The sequence below is a fragment of the Helianthus annuus genome, chromosome 1, assembly GCF_002127325.2.
Source record: "Helianthus annuus cultivar XRQ/B chromosome 1, HanXRQr2.0-SUNRISE, whole genome shotgun sequence".
Taxonomy (NCBI): Eukaryota; Viridiplantae; Streptophyta; class Magnoliopsida; order Asterales; family Asteraceae; genus Helianthus; species Helianthus annuus.
The window spans coordinates 339615-360152 of record NC_035433.2 but is presented as its reverse complement, the minus strand read 5'-3'; the positions used below and the strand labels follow the sequence as shown (position 1 = coordinate 360152).

Below are 20538 nucleotides of genomic sequence, written 5' to 3'. Positions count from 1 at the left end.
TGGTTTTGGAATCAAAAGTTCTAAAAACGTTTTTTTTTTTTTGGGGGGGGGGATGACTTACTAGCTTTTAGAAGAGCGATTTCATGATCGGAAAAGGAACATTCCTGCTCGAATGTTCCTGCAGGTTCTAAGTGAAAAAAATCCCACCGAAATCATCAGTGATGGAAGTAGCCGAACATGTCATTTTCTTTCCAATGATCAAACGATTCAAAAATGTAAAATGAAGACTAAATATTTGAGAGAAAAAGGGGGTTTACCTTGAACTTCTGCAAAGAGAAATGATAATCAAGATGTGAATAATGATAACAAAGAAAAGTAAATATAGGAGATAATTACCAACTACCCCAAACGTCATCGTTTTAGTTCCTTGGTTACCGCCCCACATTGTATCGTGTCAAATCACACCTTTATGGTTAATTTTTGAAAATATCACAACTGTAACGACACTTACAGTTGTCATATTTTAACGACAATTGTTGTCGGTGAATTTATGATCTGGAATCCTGGATCCCCGTATGTTCAGAATCCCGCATATACTAGTGATACTAACCGATATTTCTCTTTTATTCTTGACTTGATTTCGCTAGTGATAGTTAACAACTTGGTCCACGCTAAAGAATTGCACATGTGGTTGAAGAAAACGTGTTGGAAAAGTCTACAATGGTCAAGAATGATGACGACACATTCGCATGATTTATTAGGACATTTGTTAGTTTCATTTTCTATATAATGAGGCAATGATTATCGTAATTAGTCACTACTTTACTACTTCACGAACCCTTCACTACATTGCACACTCACATTTTCTCTGTAACACTTAGCTACGATCATCATTTGTTCTCGAGCTGTATTTTGTTCCATATTGAATAAAAGAAAACAAGAGGCAGCGTGGTTTTAGTCACCTCGCGAGGTATTATGCCGAAGATCCCCAAGGATCAAGGGCTTTCCTCGTAATCAACCGCGTCATTTAATTGCTTTCTATACTGTATTTGTTATACAAATTGAATAAACACACTACCTCACTTACAAATTTGACTATAAAGTTATTTTAATAATTTTTGACCAAAACATGTGAGAAAGAAATTTAAGGGATTGATTTGTTTTCATACGAGGGATAGAAATGGAGATGTGGCGATGGGATGTAAAGGTGAATTCTACAAAGTTTTCTATGTTTTTTTTCTCTTAAATTTAGGAATGGAAGATGAGATGAGGATCCATTCACATCAGTTCTATTATATTTCACTCTAAATTACGTTAAAAACACACTATATTTTCTTTCTCATTTTTAATTAAATACTATATTTTCTCTTTCATTTTTAATTAAATAATATTTTTTATACTTTTATCATTACCTTTTCTGTCTCCTTCACTCACAACTACTTTCAAAATATATCAAAAAAATTATAGGGGGTGAACAACGTCACCTAAAATATACAGATAAACAATAACATGTTAGATCCATTAACTTACCCAACCTGCCGGACCCGCGGACCAAACCTGCTAATCATTTTCATGAAGCTATTTTTAGTTGTAAAGTTCTATTTCTAAGGACTTTCACTAAGAAAGTGTTCAATAAAGAACAGTAAGAATCATATAATAAACCATATAAATCAGTTTGTGTCTGTTGTTATAAGTATGGTATATACAAGATCATTATATGACTGCTTAGCTTACAGTTTTTTGTATTTCTTAATATATATTTTTCAAGCAATGCGTATACATAAATCATTCCGATTTTTCAGATAATTATAATATTGGTTTTGTATCAAAGATGGAGGTAGCAGAGATGAGAATGCTAAGATGGATGTGTGGCCACACAAGGTTAGACCGGATAAGAAATAATGTTTTTAGGGAAATGTTAGAAGTAGCTAGTATATCAGATAAGATAAAGGAGGGAAGATTGAGATGGTTTGGGCATGTGAAGAGGAGGCAGACGATAGAACCAGTTAGAGTGGTTGAAACCCTCGAGGTGGAGGGGAGGAGGAGTAGAGGCAGACCCAAAATTACTTGGGATGAGCGGATTAGGCAGGATTTGCAAAAATTGCACATCTCTGAGAACATGGTCCATGATAGGAGCTCGTGGAGACGTAGGATTAAGGTTAAGGATTTCTAGAAGAGGGTACAATTGTGTTTTTAGGTGTAGTGTATGGGCATACATAAGTAACTATGTGTATAGGATGTTTTGTACAGTTGTGTTTCTAGGTGTAGTGTATGGTCGTAGATATGTAACTATGTGTATAGGCTGTTTTGTGTTGTCATATTTGTTCTGTTCTACCATGCAATATTTCGCAACTCATACTACATTGGTAGCTTCATACGCACACACACACACACACCTCATGCTCTATTTATTTCTTTCCTGGGTGTTTTGGAGCCGAGAGTCTCTCTGGAAGCAGCCTCTCTATCCCTAGGGGTAGAGGTAAGATGTGCCTACATCCCATCCTCCCCAGACCCTACAAATAGCTTTGCTATTTGTAGGATTTTACTAGGTATGATTGATTGATATCAAAGATGTTAACTCCAATTACATAAGTATGTCTAAGTAACAATACAACGATGAAAATCATATTTATCTCATTGTAACGCAATTATGTAATTAGTTATTTATAAAATTACTTTATAATGTACATGAGCAAACAAGATTTGACATAGTGACTGAGCAACTACAGTCTAATATCAGTACACTCGAACCAAATCTGCTTGAATACCTTGATGATCAAGTCATGATACTCATCAGAATTCAATGCAAGATAACATGCAAGAAGATCTTCCAAATCTTTTGAACTCTTAATATTGTTCTCTATTATCATCTCAACCATTGATTCCTTAAAATCCCTCCCGGGATCCGCGGATGTTTTCACAACCGCCAAACTTTCGGACAAGCTCCGCCGGTTCCCGTTCCTCCTCCTTATTCCATTTACCTTAACCCGGTTCCCTAACCGCGGTGAGTAACCGTTTCCTTTCGCTTTTCTAACCGGACTACCCATAAGGCCCTCTTTAACAACCCGGCCCCGACTTCCTCCATTAACCACCCATTTACCCGACCCGAATTCATCCTGTTTGACAGGTTTGGTTATTATCCGCGGGAGGTCAACTCTCGCATAAACCTCCTCGTTTAACGAATTTGTTGTGCACGAACAACCAACAGGTCTCGGTTGTTCGGGCAACAAAGCTTCGTTATCCGAGAAAATTGCTATGGAGTCCGTTTCAAAAGACTCCGGTACGATCTCAATCTCAGGAGAAATCAATTTTCGCCGAATTGGTTTCTTCGGGGTAGTAGGTCTTTTTTTCTTGGATGACTTTCTGGGCCCGCGACTCTCGGGTGGTGACGGATCCTGAACAGGGGTGGTCGTCGGGTCGGGTACACTTAACTCTCTAGTGAAATAATAGGATTTTCTGTGGTGTATTGCGGGTTGTGATGATACAGATGATGAAGAAGATGAAGTTGTGATGGGTTGTGTTTTGGTAATTTTAGTTGCGGTAGAAGTGTAAAACCATGAGTTTGGTATGATGTTTGAGAATCTGAACCTGTAGTTGCCCATTGCAAATGAACAAAAGGGTTGCAGGAGAAATGGTATTAATTGCAGGCAGGCTGGCAGGTTGGTTCAGAGTTTGAGAGTGAAGAGTAATGAGAAAGATAAATAGAAATGAAGAAGACATGTGGGGATAACAAGGGTAAAAAAGTCACACAAGAAAACAAAACCAGGTGGGGCCCATGGTAGGTGCTAATAAAGATGCTTTTAACGCTAAATCGTCACTAATAGTGATTGGCTGAGACGGAAGGTTTAACGGATTATATAAAGTTGTAAAATATATTTGATATTTGTTGTAAAATATATTTGATATTTGTTGTAAAATATATTTGATCTTTTTATTGAAAGTAGTTGTATTTGATATGATAACTAGAATTAAGCACCCCCGCGTTGCGGCGGGGGCCTAAAACTATGCCAAATAACATCAATGCCACACCGCTGGTATCGACCACCAACACTGAAATTGTGGCGTGTTAATGTGGAAATATAAGACCGAAACATATAACATGAAAAAAATAACTATGTCGATTTAGGACACATGTGTTGCAACGAACTTGTTACATGGAAAAAATAGACGTAAAAACGTTGAACCACACACGCACGTTGTGCCGTGTTAACTCGTAAAATAACGTAGAAAAGAATAACTAAGTCAATGTAGGATCCGCCCGTTGCAGCGAACTTGCCAAAATGGGGAAAATAGACACATGGCAACATACCTGTCAAATGTGAAAAAATAGACGAAAAACGTTGAACCACACATGCACGTTGACGTATTAGCTCGCAAAATTTAGAACGAAACGTAAAATGAAAAACTTGCGAAAGATAAAAAGTATGGGGACCAAAGTTTTAAATAAAAAAGTTTTGGGTTAAATTACAAAAGATGAAAAGTTTTGGGTTAAAACTAAACAAATTAAAAGTGTTAAAATACAAATGATTAAAACTTTTGGGTTAAAAATGAAAAATCACAATTTTTTTTTTGAAAAACCCCCCATGCATGGGGTACAACACATAATGCAACAATTTGTTGCAAATTTATATTATGAAAATAATAAATAAAAGAGTAAACTGCTAAAATGGTCCTCTCAATAAGAGCAAGCAAAATTTCAGATTTTTTTAATTTGTTATAATAGAACGTTAAAAGATCATTTTGACCTTTATTAAAAGGAAGGAAAAAGACAAAAAAAAACTTAGATGTTAACTAAAAAATCTAACTAGATTTTGATTTTGGATGAAAATGACAACAAAATTGAAACCACAGGGACTCAGATTCAAAAGGTTTGAGTTTTATACTAAACTGGCAAAAGTGACCAAAACTCATGGACTATTTTAACGGTTTACTCTAAATAAAAAGATTTATTTTTTAAATTAAGGTATGTGAATTATTTAGAGAACCCGCAAGTTGGATCGGGTATTAACTGGATAACTAGTCTAGTTGACTATTCATGTTCATCTAATAAGTGTGCGGTTGGTTAAACTAAGGCTATGGGGTGTGTTTTTAATAGTCATTGATATAAAATAGGAAAATATTTGTTAAATATGTCATGTATATCTCTCCTCAATATGAGGAGATTTGGTTGTAATTATTTATACGATTGATGTGAATGAGAAGAGGCAAGCTTTGTATTCTTTCATGGTATCAAAGACCTAACTGATCCTCCTTCTCTTCACCCTCTGTTTACGAAAAACTTGTTCCCTTCACCTTCTGCTTACGAAAACCTTCTGCCATCACCATGTCTTCAACTTCTCCCCACCCCGCTGTCTCCGTTACGTCCATCAAGACCCTTATTCCAGTTACTTTGGACATCGAAACCGGTCACTATACGACCTGGTCGGAGATGTTCAAAATACAATGCAAAGCACATCTCGTGTATGATCACCTTCAACCCAAATCAGCCACCGAAACCTCCTCCTCTTCCGTTTCAAATAAAGACAAAGACAAAGAACAGCCTGCACCCACCGAGACATGGGAACGTCTCGATTCCATCGTCTTGCAGTGGATTTACAGCACTATATCTACCGACCTGTTGCACACGGTTCTTAAACCAGACACAACCGCCTTTGATGCTTGGACAACGATTGCAAATATCTTTCAAGATAACAAGGCCACTCGCACTATCGACCTCAACAATAAATTTGCAAACACTCACCTGGATCAGTTTCCGAATATGTCCGCATACTGTCAAGCACTTAAGGTAATATTCTCATTATGGAACAGTTAGCTAAGCTATATGTAAATGAAATAGTTTCATTACATGGAATTCCTTTATCTATTGTTTCTAATAGAGATAGCCGTTTTACTTCTCTTTTTTGGACTAGTTTCCAAAAAGCAATGGGAACCAAGTTAAATATAAGCACTGCTTATCATCCTCAAACGGACGGACAAAATGAAAGGATAATTCAGACAATGGAAGATATGCTTAGAGCTTGTGTAATTGATTTCGGAGGAAATTGGGACGATCATTTATCATTAATAGAATTTTATTACAATAACAACTATCATACCAGTATTAATGCTGCACCATTCGAAACACTTTATGGACGAAAGTGCCGAACTCCAGTCTGTTGGGCAGAAATTGGAGAAAAGCAACTATCTGGACCAGAGGTAGTACAAGAAACAATAGACAAGGCATCAACGTCTCGGTCATCCGGGACATTCTTTATTACATTCTCTTAAAAACTCTAGTTTAATTTCTTGTGGAAGGTTGCAAAACAATGTTTGTCAATCTTGTGTGTTTGGTAAACATATTCGGTTACCTTTTATGGATTCTCATAATATTACAACTTTGCCATTTGATATTATACATAGTGATATTTGGACTTCCCCGGTTCTTAGTACGGGGGGTCATCGTTATTACATTTTATTTCTTGATGACTTTTCTAACTTTCTTTGGACTTACCCTCTTACCACCAAATCTCATGTTTTCTCCACCTTTACTACATTTTCTAATATGCTTCTAACTCAGTTTGAACGCAAAATCAAACAATTTCAATGTGATAATGGGACCGAATACAACAACAATATGTTTCACCAATTTTGTAAACTCAATGGCATGCAATTTCGATTCTCTTGCCCCTATTCCTCTTCTCAAAACGGTAAAGCCGAAAGAAAAATTCGATCCATTAATAATATCATTCGCACACTTTTGGCCCATTCTTCTTTACCTAGCACCTATTGGCATCATGCCTTGGAACTAGCAACCTATCTTCACAATATTTTACCAACCAAAGTTCTTTCCAACATTTCTCCCACTCAAAAATTATATCAACAGATCCCCTCATACTCGCACCTTCGGGTATTTGGTTGCCTTTGCTATCCTCTTGTTCCTCACACAACCATTAACAAACTACAATATCGATCTATGCCATGTGTCTTCCTTGGATACCCAACTAATCATAGGGGTTATAAATGCCTGGATCTCAATACACATAAAATTATCATCAATAGACATGTAATTTTTGATGAGTCTATTTTTCCTTTTGCTAATCACCCCATACCTTCTCCCTCCTCGTATGATTTTCTTACTGATTATCAAATCACCACTCCTTTCCCTACTTCTCCCAACACAGATACATCCACATCTAATGTCCACTCCACTGCTACAATTACTCCACAGTTCCCAACCAACCTTAACTTATCCAATCCATCTACTCAACTACCACTTACCTCTACTCCCATTGGCCCACTCAACTCACCAAACAATAACCCTATCGGCCCACTTCCTCACACCCACATCTCACCTACTCATACAACTCTCGGCCCACCTCCCCACACCCACACTCACATTCCACCTTCTCCCAATCCTCTCGGCCCACCCACTTCTACCAGCCCACATATCCTTAGCCCACCTTCACCTCCTCACAGCCCCACATCCCAATCACCAATCGATAATTTGTCTCACATCCCCAGTCCCGTTCGCACCCCTTCTTCCGATTACATATCCCATCCTAATTCCGACTCGTCACCTCAAACGACTCCTTCACCGACCACTTTATCCACCGCATTCCCAATCCCAACCCCACCCCCACCCTCATCACCGCCGCCACCACTCGAACCATCCGTACCCGTTCTATGGATGGCATACATAAACCCAAGACTATTTTCAATCTTCACTCCTCTTCTATCGAACCCATTCCTAAAAACCCGAAAGATGCTTTGTCCAGCACGGAATGGCTTAATGCCATGAACACTGAATTTAATGCTCTTCTTAAAAATAAGACTTGGGTGTTAGTTCCAAGACAGCCTCATATGCATGTTTTACGTAGCATGTGGCTTTTCCGCCACAAGTTTCGCTCAGACGGGTCATTAGAAAGGTATAAGGCTCGTCTTGTTTGTGATGGAAGCAATCAAAAGATTGGGATAGATTGTGGTGAGACATTTAGTCCGGTTGTTAAACCGACTACGATACGTACTGTTTTATCCCTTGCTTTGTCGCAGTCTTGGCCGATTCATCAACTTGATGTGACAAACGCATTCCTTCATGGTAACCTTAACGAGACTGTCTACATGTATCAACCCATGGGGTTTCGACATAGGCAATATCCGGATCATGTGTGCTTACTTCAGAAATCTCTTTATGGTTTAAAACAGGCTCCTCGGGCGTGGTATCAACGATTCACGGACTTCGTTCTCTCTCTGGGGTTTCAACAAAGTAAATGTGAAAATTCACTTTTTACGTATCAGCACCACGGAAATATGGCGTATCTTCTTATCTATGTCGATGACATCATTCTTACAACGTCGACGGATTCTCTTCGGGTCAATCTAATGTCTCGTCTTGCAGCCGAATTTGCCATGAAGGATCTCGGGCCTCTGAGTCATTTTTTGGGTGTTCAGGTTACAAGGCACGGAAATAACATGTTTCTTTCTCAACAGGCATACACGAAGGACATTATTGACAGGGCTGGCATGTCTTCGTGTAAACCAGCCGCCACACCAGTTGATACTAAACCCAAGCTGGGTTCGGATTCGGGCCCAGATTATGATGACCCGACCTTGTATCGTAGTCTTGCCGGTGCTCTCCAATACCTAACTTTTACGAGACCCGACATTTGCTATGCTGTTCAACAGGTGTGTATGTTCATGCACGCACCTAAATTGGATCATTGGAATGCTCTTAAACGAATCATTCGCTATCTACAAGGCACATCGTCACACGGTTTAACTATTGGTGCTTCCTCAGATTTCTCATTACGAGCCTACACAGATGCCGATTGGGCCGGGTGTCCGGATACACGGCGCTCCACTTCCGGGTATTGTGTTTATCTCGGCTCTAACATCATCTCCTGGTCGTCCAAACGTCAATCGGTTGTTTCATGGTCAAGTGCTGAGGGTGAATATCGGGGAGTGGCTAATGTTGTTGCGGAAATTTGTTGGCTTCGTAATCTTTTACTCGAACTACATAAGCCCCTCGCTTCTGCCAGTCTTGTGTACTGTGATAATATTAGTGCAATCTATCTGTCCGGGAACCCAGTTCAGCATCAACGTACTAAACACATAGAACTGGATATTCATTTTGTTCGAGATCTGGTTCAACGTGGTTCTGTTCGGATTTTACATATACCAACACGTTTCCAAGTTGCGGATATTTTCACCAAAGGTTTACCAAAAGTGCTATTTGATGATTTTCGGTCCAGTCTCAGCATTCGGCCACCTCTAGCTTCGACTGCGGGGGTGTAATAGTCATTGATATAAAATAGGAAAATATTTGTTAAATATGTCATGTATATCTCTCCTCAATATGAGGAGATTTGGTTGTAATTATTTATACGATTGATGTGAATGAGAAGAGGCAAGCTTTGTATTCTTTCAGTTTTCATCCTCCCCGACCACTCCTGTCTGCCACATCACCTACACCTCACCTCACACCACCTTCCTCTTCATCCAATCGACGGGATGGAGCCTTCCCTTCACCGAACAAGAGAGAGGGGGAAATAGAAGAGATAGAGAGAAGCGTATCGGGGAGCACGTAGAGAAATCACCAAGGGCGCCCAAGTTTTTTTTTTTTTTTTTTTTTTTTTGGGGGGGGGGGGGTGTTGTTTCTCATCAGGCCCGACCTCCACGTCAAATCCCCGATTCCTTTCCTGCTTCACACCACATGGCCTGACAAACCGAAAATTGTTGATTCTATAAGCTAGATTTAGTGTTTAATTTAAGAAAATACTATTGATTTATGTAACAAACTATATTTTTGGTGTTGAATTTAAGTTTTATATTTTGTTGATTCTGTAAATTCAGAAAGAATAAACCGATTAAACAAAGATCGGATGAATGGTCCGTTATGAATTTATTTATCATTGAGTACTTTTTTTAGGTATAATACGTATTCTTATATTTAGTTTGTGAAATTATGGTTAATCAAATATTTGAATTGACTTTGTATTATTTGGTAAATATAGAAAAACGTTTTTATGTTGCAAATATATACGAGTCAATTGAAATATATAAACATTTTATAGGTAGTCAACATAATATATTCACCGTTTTGTTTTTTCTTCAAAATTGATTTATTTTATTTAGTAAAGTATGAAATGATTACAATATTTATCTTGAAAAATGACACTATTTTTTCACCCCCTTTTACTTTTGAATTATCATGAATAATTATATCGCGATGCCTCACAAAAACATAAAAGAGTAAACTGTCAAAAACATAAAAGAGTAATCGATCGGAGAAAGTACCGTACTAGTTATTTAGAGTTATTACTCTAATAACGGGCAAAGGTTTGGTACTTCGAGTATTTTGTGGGTATAATACTGAGCTGAGAAGCGAGAGAAAAGAAAAGATTTTGAGTGGATTGAAATGCAGCATGAACGCTCCATTTAGAGCTGAATCAGAAGAGTGTCTCGCCCCGCGATACTCTAGGGGTAGGCTGTCGTGCCCCGCCAAACTCCCCCATCTAGGGCATAGCTGGTCCTTGTCAACTAGTAGCTTTTACACGTGTATGACACGTGTCCAAGGCGGTTATGGGGGTCTCGCCACCCGCACGACTATGGGGTGAGGCTGTCGCGCCCCGTGACAGCCATAAAACTTATTTTTTATTCATTTTTCATGCCGGGTCTCATCGTACGCGTTTAGGGGTTTGCTTATGGGTTGTTGTGTGACTTATTTGAGGGTTGTTACAATGTTTGTCAGTGTCATTCAAAAACAACTTTTTTTTGTATCATTTTGCCTTTCATTTTTGGGATTTTTTTGCCATATTATCCAAACGTTTAACTTTTTTTACTAAAATCGTTCCTGAGATTTGTGATTTTTTGTCATTTTCATCCAAATGTCTGACAAAAAAAAAAAAAGAAGCAAATTAGACATTTGGATGAAAATGATAAAAAATCCAAAAAGTGAAGAACAATTTGATATAAAAAAAGTTACTAAATCATGTAGACAACTGAATATATATGCATATTGTTTTTTTGCCGGCCGACGATGGACTGATTTGATATTAAGTGGAGAAGAAGGTGAAATTAAAAAAATAATAATTTTTAGACAAAGTACACCAAGATTGAAATTAATATTATATAGCAGAAACTCTATAAAATAATACACTTAGGACTACCAAAATTTATTAATTAAAAGAGTTATTAATTAATCGATAAATTAATAATTATTAATTTATATATTAATTAATATTTTATTAATTTATAGTAGAATACTTAGTTTACAAACACCTTTTAAGTTTCCACTTAATTATTGTATACAATGCATGTATATCAAATGAACGGCCCAATTTGAAAGAAACCTTCAATCTCCCACCTTATTATGCTTCTTGTGTTCAATGTATCACTTTATGGACATTAAAAATATTTTCTATATAAATACAAGATCAAAATAGGTTAACACAAACAAATTATACACACAACATGGCTTCCCATCTTAAATGAAGCCCCCTTCGCGAAACGAAGCTATTAAAGCGGCAATCACATTGAACAATTTCTTGTTGAGCCATGAGAAAACAACACCAGAAGTTCTTACCATGCTAAGGAAAATTAGAGACGAGATTCAAGGGGAAATTGATTTCAACAAAAAAATAAAAGACAATTGAGTCATTTTTCAAGAAACCTTCGTAAATCATTCATGTAATATGCTATATATAAGGAATTATTAATTTATACTTTATATGGGGTCTAAAGAAGTTATCAAAAATGTATTATCTTATAATTTTAGCGAATTATTAATTTAGCACCCTATCCCCGAGTCGGGACCGGCAAAAAATATTATCTTAGAGAGTTTATTAAATAATCGAGTATTAATTTATCGAGTTTCTACTATATTATTATTTTCTATTACTTTATTGATATTCATTCACTGCTTCTGTGTTTTATTCAATATTTTGTTTTTACATTATAGTTTTTTAAATATATAAAGCACAGTTGAGTTGGATTATTTTTTGAGTTGAAGTTGTATTTTATGCAATTATAGGGGTAATTAGTTAACCTGGTTAAATCGTCCGGTAAAACCTGGTTCAACTGATTGAACCATTTATAAGCTTAATCCGGTATGGTTAAAATACCGGTTTTTAAAACATTGGTTTTATCACTAAGATTTAGCGTTTTGTATTAATGGCATTTTAGTCGTTTAATCTGAAAGTGACTGATGTGCCTGGAATGTAGGTTAAAGCGGGAATTTTGAGTGGCGTTTTGCTTATTAGTTTTGCGTTTTGAATTAGAGCAGTAAGACCCTTTTACCCTTAATGAAACACATCCAACTAATAAAGTTGATGTTATTTACGAAAACGCCACCGCACCATTCTACTTCATAGATTGTTTTGATCCAACAGATGAGTGGAGTTCTCACCGTTTTCACACTTTTTAGCGTTTTCTCTAAATCCTGCCCATATATATATATGTATATATATATAGTGGAGGGTTCAAATGAGAAGAATTTTTTTGTAAGAATAAAAAAGAACAAACTTCAACCAATAATAATGCTTCATTTTACTTCATTTAATTTTTGTATTTAATATGGGTGTAAGGGTATATTGGTAAAATTAGATAGATCATTAATTCTTAGTCTTCCTTTTTAATAGCTCACCAAATTAAATCTGTAACTTATTTAAAAAAATATATATATTTTCAAAGAAGAAAAAAATTAATTTAAAGTGTAGGATAAATTATGAGGTATGTAGGATGAATTACGAGTTGTGTAGGATAAATTTCAGTATGTGTAGGATAAATTTCAAAAACGTGTAGGATACATTTTGATGTGTTTAGGCAAAAATTTTAGTGTGTAGGATGATACTCTTTATAACTAATTAATTAGTCAAAAATAATAATAAATGAGATGAGAGAAAAACTGTTTAATGTTTTACAATTGTACCCTTTATTCTTTTTCTTCTCAATTTAATTTTCTTCTCAAATGAACCTCCCCCTATATATATATATATATATATATATATATATATATATATATATATATATATATATATATATATATATAGAGAGAGAGAGAGAGAGAGTAGGAGTTGGGTGGAAAGTGTGTTTTTCCTAGAAAGTCTAGGAAGCAATAAGAACGCGACATGTGGCATTGAAGGATTTTATCTAAAAGGGCATTTATGTACTTTCACAATCTATTTTTATTTTAGGAAATTATCTTCAATAACTAACTATCCATAAATTTCGGAATTTTTTGTTTTCGATTTCTGATCTCACTTAATATCAATCATTCATTCGTTTTCTTGCTGGAATCTATCAGCATGTTCTTGGTACTGTGTTTTAACAGTTTGTTCTTTGTGATGTATTTTAACAGCAACCAGATTCATACAGCTGTGTTTTATTATTCAGATTCATACAGTTGTGTTTTAAGAGCAATCAGATTCATACAGTTGTGTTTTAGCATTCAGATTCATACAGCGGTGTTTTAACAGCCAGCAGATTCATACAGTTGTGTTTTAGCATTCAGATTCAAACAGTTGTGTTTTAACAGCAAGCAGATGCATACAGTTGTGTTTTAGCATTCAGATTCATACAGTTGTGTTTTAACAGCAAGCAGATTCATACAGTTGTGTTTTAACATTCAGATTCATACATGTGTGTTTTAACAGCAAGTAGATTCATACAGTTGTGTTTTAACATCAAGCAGATTCATACAGTTGTGTTTTAGCATTCAGATTCATACAGCTGTGTTTTAACAGCAAGCAGATTCATACAAATGTGTTTTATCATTCAGATTCGTACAGCTGTGTTTTAACAGCAATTCAGATTCATACAGTTGTGTTTTAACAGCAAGCAGATTCATACAAATGTGTTTTACAAGCAGATTACGACCGTGTTTTCTCTTCCGGCGTTGCTTCCGGCGTTGCTTCCGGCGTTGCTTCCGGCGACTTCAAGTCTGCTCCCATCCATCTTGTTCAAATCCCCCTTTTTTTGAATCTCTTCCCTGCAAACATAAAACACTTCAATGTAGAACACAATTGAACCCTAATCGCCAACTAAAACACAGAACACAATGTCCGTTTGATCTTACGTATACAGAAGTTGGAAAATCTCTTATCTTCATCCATGATTATAGGTATTTTTGGTATGATTTTTGATTGATTTCGTTGTGGGTTTAGAGAGAGAAAGTGACAGAGAGGGAAATTCGCGTGTAATAAGGAAATGTGACTTATTGACGGTTATTTTTGATTGATTTAAAACACTATTATGACGAAATTGCCCCTTATCATTTAAAAGAATCTATTAAATATAGTTAAATTTTACAAGATTGCCATTGATTTAATCTCAACCCTTAAACACACCAATCTGATGGACCAGATCGCTTCCTAGACTTTCTAGGAAAAACACACTTTCCGTAGGAACCCTACTCTATATATATATATATATGGAGAAGATCATGCGAGAACCACCTCTTATTGTGAGAACCGCGAGAACCAATGTGAACACACCAAAAATGCCTAAAAATAGCTAAAAATCACACAAAAATTTTTTTTTGAATTTTTTAATATTTTTTATAAAAAAATCGCTACTTTTCGAAGCCAAAAAAAAATTTTTTTTTTAAAATTTTTTTTTTGGCTTCTAAAAGTAGCGATTTTAACATGAAAAATATTAAAAAATTCAAAAATATTTTTTTAGATTTTTTTTTTATTTTTTTAGATTTTTTTAGATTTTTTGGGGGTTTAGTTTTTAGCATTTTAGCTTGGGGTGGGGGGTGGGGGTGGGGGGTTTAGGTTTTTTTTTTTGGGGGGGGGGGGGTTAGGTTTTTTTTAGAATTTAGCTTGGGGGGGGGTTAGGTTTTTTTTTTGGAGGGGGGGGGGGTTAGGTTTTTTTTTTGGGGGGGGGGGGGTGGGGGGTTTAGGTTTTTTTTTTTAGGGGGGGGGGAGGGGTGGAGGTTAGGTTTTTTTTATGTTTTTTTAGCTATTTTAGGTTGTGTTCACATTGGTTCTCAAGGTTCTCACAATAAGGGTGGTTCTCGCATGAGCCCCTCCCTATATATATATATAGATATAGATATAGGGGAAAGTTTAAATGAGAACGCTAAATATTGTGAGAACCCTGAGAACAAATGAAAAAAGCGCGAGAACTTGGTACAAAACTATTCAAATTCAAATTTTTTTCTACACTTATCATTATTATTCGAATACAATGTTAGAAATTTAATTTACTCGTTGAAATTTACGTGAATTCGTAAATAAAGAAAATTTACAAATGTGTAAGTTACACATTTACACATGTCTAAGTTACACATTTACACATGTGTAAATATGTTATATTTACACGTGTGTAAAAAATTTAAAAAGTGTTACTTTGAAAGTAGAAATAAATTATTTGATGTTGTAAATTTTTTTTTTGATGTTGTATCTTAATTACAATGAGTTTTGTATTAAAAAAATGGTTTTGATTGGTTTTTTCTTTCGTTCTCACGGTTCTCGCAATATTTAGTATTCTCAGGATAACCCTCCCCGATATATATATATATATACTAGTCGTTTACCCGCGCGATGCGGCGGGAAACATATGACTTAGGTTGGTGAGTTTAGGGCTATGTACGGGGCGGCGCCGATGACTTACAACTCAGAACTTATTTTCTGTTAGTTTATCAATATTCTAGGGGGTTCACCGTGCTTTGCGCCAGACACGCCGATTTCTAACCCAAAAAAAACATAGTCATGATGCTCAAAATGCGTTTGGTTAGTTTTTTTTAACTTTAGTTTGATATAGATGAGAAAAACACGTTAAATATATTAAAACTTATTTAGCACTATGTCAATGACTAAGCTATATATATAAACAAATTGTGTTGATATATTTATATAATTTCATGTGTTGTATGCGTTTGTTTTGCAAAGTCTTTAATCTTTAATCCGCTAGTGACCACAGAGTAATATTATACCAAACTTTATGTTTTTTAACTAAAATATTGAATTGTTAGAATTTTGAATACAAACTTCTAATTCAGGCTTCCATTGAATAAAACCATATAATTAGCCTTATGATTTAGGCATACCAATTGTTTCTCTTACCGTCTTACATAATAATCAATATTGTTGTATGTTTCTTGTCTCTGGTGTATGTAATTTTGGTGCTAGCTGCTGGCTAGATATTAATTTATATCTCTTTTGTTGGCCGTTCAAAAAAATAATCAATATTGTTGTAGCTGGTGTGAAGCTGATTATTTGACTTCAAATTTAAGTTTCATTTAAGTCACAAACCGTTGCACAAGTGTAATTCTAATATGGTGATCACTACAAACTCAAGTAACATAAATACACAAACTCAAGTAACATAAATACGCATGAGTGAACAATTGACGACTGATATTCATAAACTAAAAAAATATCACCAACGTAGGGGTTGTTCGTGCTACCTTTTTTTGAAATGTAGTTTCTGTGTCAAATGAAAGAATTTTCCTCAGAAAGTTTTTTTTTTTCTTTTTAAGACGTGTAAAATTCAAAGTGAAGAATGTTTTTATGGTGATGTTATTTCTAAATAGCTGAATAAATTAGTAACCATATATATGTGTCCGTCTAATGGGAAAATGCCTGTGAGTAGCACAATACTGTAGTATTGTTAGTGATAATATTTTGAAACCTTTGAGTAGTTCCGACTTCTAGAGTTCACAAACAATTATGAGTGAATAACTCGAGTTCTTTATATCTATGTGTGTCAGTCTAGTGGGAAAATGCCTCAAAAAAGATTCATGTTTCCACACACATACGTGTCAAATTGGATTATTTACTACTTTTTAAATTTGCATTTCTGTTACCTAAAAATTAGAATTAAGTACATGCTAATCTGGTTTTCTAACTATATTTGGCACACTTAGCTATTTATTAAAAAAGGAATGTTCAAAATATGTGTCTGGGTTGAAGACAGCGCCCAACAACAATTCAATGCATCAGATAATTAGGTTGTTAACTACTTGGGATGTTTGCAATCTCTTCTCTTTGAAGTCTGATTTCACCAAAAAGTCTTCTTATACAATCCCAGACCAAAAGGTGTACCTATTTATCACCAAACTCACTCAACAGCCCCCACCTATTGCGGTATACATCCCCCACCCAAACACACTCACACCAAGTTGATATCCCCAACACCCGGCCAGTGAAGACCATACATGTTGCAGACCCGGTCCAATTGCCACCTGATTGTCTGAACCGCACTCAATGTTTGGGCTTAGACCCGGATATGGTCTAACCCAGTGGGCCTACAAGAGTAAAAAAAAGAATACTATAGTAACAAAGGAAAGTATTTGGTTACCTAAAGACATAGATTCGTTTAAAGTTGCCCTCTGTAGTAACATGAAATTTATCTTTGGCAACCAAACCCTGTACCATACATTCTTACCCATTTATTTTATTGAAATGTGTGAAAAGAAAAAAAAAAGAATAAGCTGATATAGGAACACGTCGAAAGTGAACAAAAGTCAAGTATGATATTAGGAATCTACTGCTGCTATTATGTCTAGTATTCTACATTTCAGTTCTGAGGTTTACTTGGAAGTACCTAATGCAGGAGCAAAGTAAAAAGTTCTAACTAAGAACAAAACACAGATGCATCACCTAAGAACCTTGGTGAATTACAACTTCAACAAGGAAAAGTAATTTCATTTGTTGTCTAGCATTGCTTCTGTTATAACCTAAAGAAACATAGATCGTGACAAACGGTTAATATTAATAATAATCTTATTGTGGAAACTTCTATGTCCTGTTATTTAATAACTTACTCTAAGAACTGACCCAATTGTTAAATTATCAAGCGTCCTTCTCCCCGCAAGGTGGTTTAGGTGACTCATGAGTGAGCTGTTTTTCCAGTTCTGCATATAAAACCAGTATGTAAAAGGTAAAATAAATAAATTATAATATGATGATAAGCATTAAAACGTACGTTAATAGAATAAGTAAAGAAACAAACCTCATGAACGAATAACAACGATTGTGTTAGGCATTTTTGGCCAATAGATGCATATGCATCTTGATCACACACCCATGACACATAATCCACCTGTTAATGATGATGACACCTCAGCAATACAATTCATGTTGCAAATTCATAAAGTTTCAAGATTTTATAGTTTAAAGGATATAATAATAAAACCTTGTGAACATCAGGCCTGAGGATTTTCCAGTCGAATCCTGCATCTTCTACTTTAATTCGTCCGTTCAGGTCATAAGCCAACTTATCTACTATTTTCGAGCTACCCGTAAAAAGGGTCATTCTCGGATTTGCCTGATTATGAGATCAGAATATTTAAGGCATGAAAATGGATATCTTTTTTTACTAATAGACTGTTAAATGTGAAGAAACCAACCTCTTGCAGCAGCTTGTTCATCGTCATTCCATCAGAATTAATAAAGTCGACATCCTCAACTGGAGTACCGGAATCTCTAGAGGAAAATTAAAAGGTGTAATTAACGCCACCTGCAATTACACATATTAGAAACATAAAGAATATAGTTAATAAATAACGAATGTTATGAAATAATAATATGTGAAGGGTGTCTTACAGGGCCATATGGCCATCGGAAACCATGACTTTGTTGCCCAAGATGATTCCCAGGTACTCCGAACGACCTTGCCAAGAAACGCACCTATCATACAATTGCAATTAGTAAACATGTAGTGAATTTACTAATGATAAAACATTTTTAAAATACCTGATCACCAGAAAAGTTTTCTAAAAACTTTCCGGTAACATAAACTACACCGAGAGCCTACTGGTAACTCTTTGGTGAGACCCTTTGTATTAACTTAGCAAAGAAATCAGAAACCTGAAATGACAAAAAAAGGTAAATCAATCATTATAAAAAAACAATTACATGAGCATATCTTAAGTTTTATTTATACCTCAGGCTGGGAAAACATATGGCCTGCTTTTGCAGATACGTCTCCATATAGAAGATACCTATGAAAAATGATTGGTTACCTCCAAAGTTGAGAAACAATAACGAAGTTGAGAAAATGAATCTTACCTCCAAAGTTAAATTCGTTACCACTTCGATATCTGAATTTAGCAGCTAAATGCCAATCGTTTGGATACTGAATATATGATAAATTAGCATGGTGGAGCTACATACCTGATCAAAAGCAGGAAAAAAGTAATATGCAAATTGAATTTCCGAATTCCGCTATAGTGTGATTCCCCTGTTACAAAAGTAACAACAATAAGCCATCACTACAACTATATTTAAAACATGGTATAATATCTTTAAACACTTACCATTGCTGCAAGACCAATAGCAAATCCAACAGAACCCTGTAGTAAACCAACATAAAAAAGTCAACTTTGTAGCTTAAAACAAGTCAAAATTGTCAAGAAACCTAAAACTTCATGTTAAGCTCTTCCTGCATCAAATTAAATGGTATAAAATCAATAAAAAAAACTAACTGAAACTCTAAACTGAAGATTATGTTATCATGTCGATCTCCTGCTCTGTACTCAACTGACACAAAGATCAACGCTCTTAACTTCTTCTATAAATCTTCTTTTGCCTGAAATTGGGTATTCAAAACCCTAGGTCTGCAACTTCAGGTTGCTAGGTAGCAGTAAAACCCTTTTAAACGTAGAATACTAAACTAATAACACAAAAATGATTCAAGAGCATTATACAGAGAGAAGATGTACCTGGGTGCCATTTGGTGATGACGAAGAACAGGGGCTAATCGATGTGTGGTAATAGTGTATTGAGAGAGAACCGAAAGAGAATGGGAGGTGATTTGGTGCCAACTGCCTTTTTTTCATCTTTTCGGGATGTATGTGAAAATATGTGGCCAGGGTTTCATGTGCTTCAATTAGGGATTCAAAATTTGAACCGGGACTGCAAAGAGAAAAGGATTTGGGCGGGATTAGAGATTCAGGTATCGTTTGAATGATGAAAGATTTTCAAGATTCCTAGAACAAGGGTTGCAGACCTTCATCGATCTGGTGAAATCCTCACAGATCTAGTCATGAAACTGCATCTTGAGAGATCTGGCATGATGTTCTTGAGTCACCGAGTGAGAGAGAGAGAGAGAGAGAGAGGTGTCTGATGAAGTTTTGTGAGAAGTTGTGAGAGAGAATGTAATGGAAAAGTTGATCCGTGTGAACTGAATATCAACCGTTCAGATTGCGATCCGTGTGAAAAAGTGAGAAAATGGACGGCTGTAGATGAACCAGTTGAAGGGTAATTTGTTTGTGTTTTCTTGTGCCTTAACAGTTGTACATTGTGCATTCAGTGTTTTTTCAACACCTTGTTCAATTACCATCTTGTCCTTCTAATATGCTTATTAAAGTAGTATAGATATGATAACCTCTTTAAATATAAGACCAAAAAAAAACTTTATGCAATAAACATAGAAGTACAAGTTTGTATGTAAATTAAGTTATGGGCACACTAACCGGTTAATGCTTATGATTCACAAACAAGTTTGTATGTAAATTAAGTTATGGGCACACTAACCGGTTAATGCTTATGATTCACAAAGCAGTGTTTAATTAAAATATAAATTTATCATATTATAGCCATCAGCATATCATTATAAGAATTCGATCATCAATGTGGATTACCGAATATCAAGATGTAGGTGATGTTTGGAATC

The 20538-nt window shown here is 35.6% G+C and overlaps 3 protein-coding genes across 8 annotated transcripts; 1 reads left to right on the top strand and 2 right to left on the bottom strand.

The window, feature by feature from the left end:
• Positions 1 to 2568: 2568 nt before the first annotated feature.
• On the bottom strand, positions 2569 to 3636 carry LOC110941758 (transcription repressor OFP1). Its single transcript, XM_022183424.2, has one exon. It carries the CDS (start codon positions 3540 to 3542, stop codon positions 2664 to 2666), a length of 879 nt encoding a protein of 292 aa, XP_022039116.1. The 5' UTR covers positions 3543 to 3636; the 3' UTR covers positions 2569 to 2663.
• Positions 3637 to 5263: 1627 nt separating this feature from the next.
• Positions 5264 to 5752, top strand: LOC110941266. Its single transcript, XM_022182892.1, has one exon. The coding sequence runs from the start codon at positions 5264 to 5266 to the stop codon at positions 5750 to 5752; it is 489 nt and encodes a 162-aa protein (XP_022038584.1).
• Positions 5753 to 16772: 11020 nt separating this feature from the next.
• On the bottom strand, positions 16773 to 19980 carry LOC110941766 (delta-1-pyrroline-5-carboxylate dehydrogenase 12A1, mitochondrial-like). Of its 6 annotated transcripts, none has more exons than XM_035977616.1 (11): positions 19586 to 19980; positions 19181 to 19216; positions 19038 to 19104; positions 18808 to 18865; positions 18618 to 18731; positions 18468 to 18551; positions 18272 to 18381; positions 18058 to 18189; positions 17875 to 17964; positions 17687 to 17776; positions 16773 to 17167 (listed from the first exon to the last, which is right to left on the bottom strand). In XM_035977616.1, the coding sequence occupies exons 7-11, from the start codon at positions 18296 to 18298 to the stop codon at positions 16985 to 16987; spliced, it is 522 nt and encodes a 173-aa protein (XP_035833509.1). In that variant the 5' UTR covers positions 18299 to 18381; positions 18468 to 18551; positions 18618 to 18731; positions 18808 to 18865; positions 19038 to 19104; positions 19181 to 19216; positions 19586 to 19980; the 3' UTR covers positions 16773 to 16984. The 6 variants fall into 6 exon arrangements, 2 of the variants coding, with proteins under 2 accessions (XP_035833509.1, XP_022039124.1); XR_004867367.1 differs by lacking the exon at positions 16773 to 17167 and adding an exon at positions 17206 to 17599 and having other exon boundaries at positions 17700 to 17776; XR_004867365.1 differs by lacking the exon at positions 16773 to 17167 and adding an exon at positions 17207 to 17599.
• Positions 19981 to 20538: the final 558 nt, after the last annotated feature.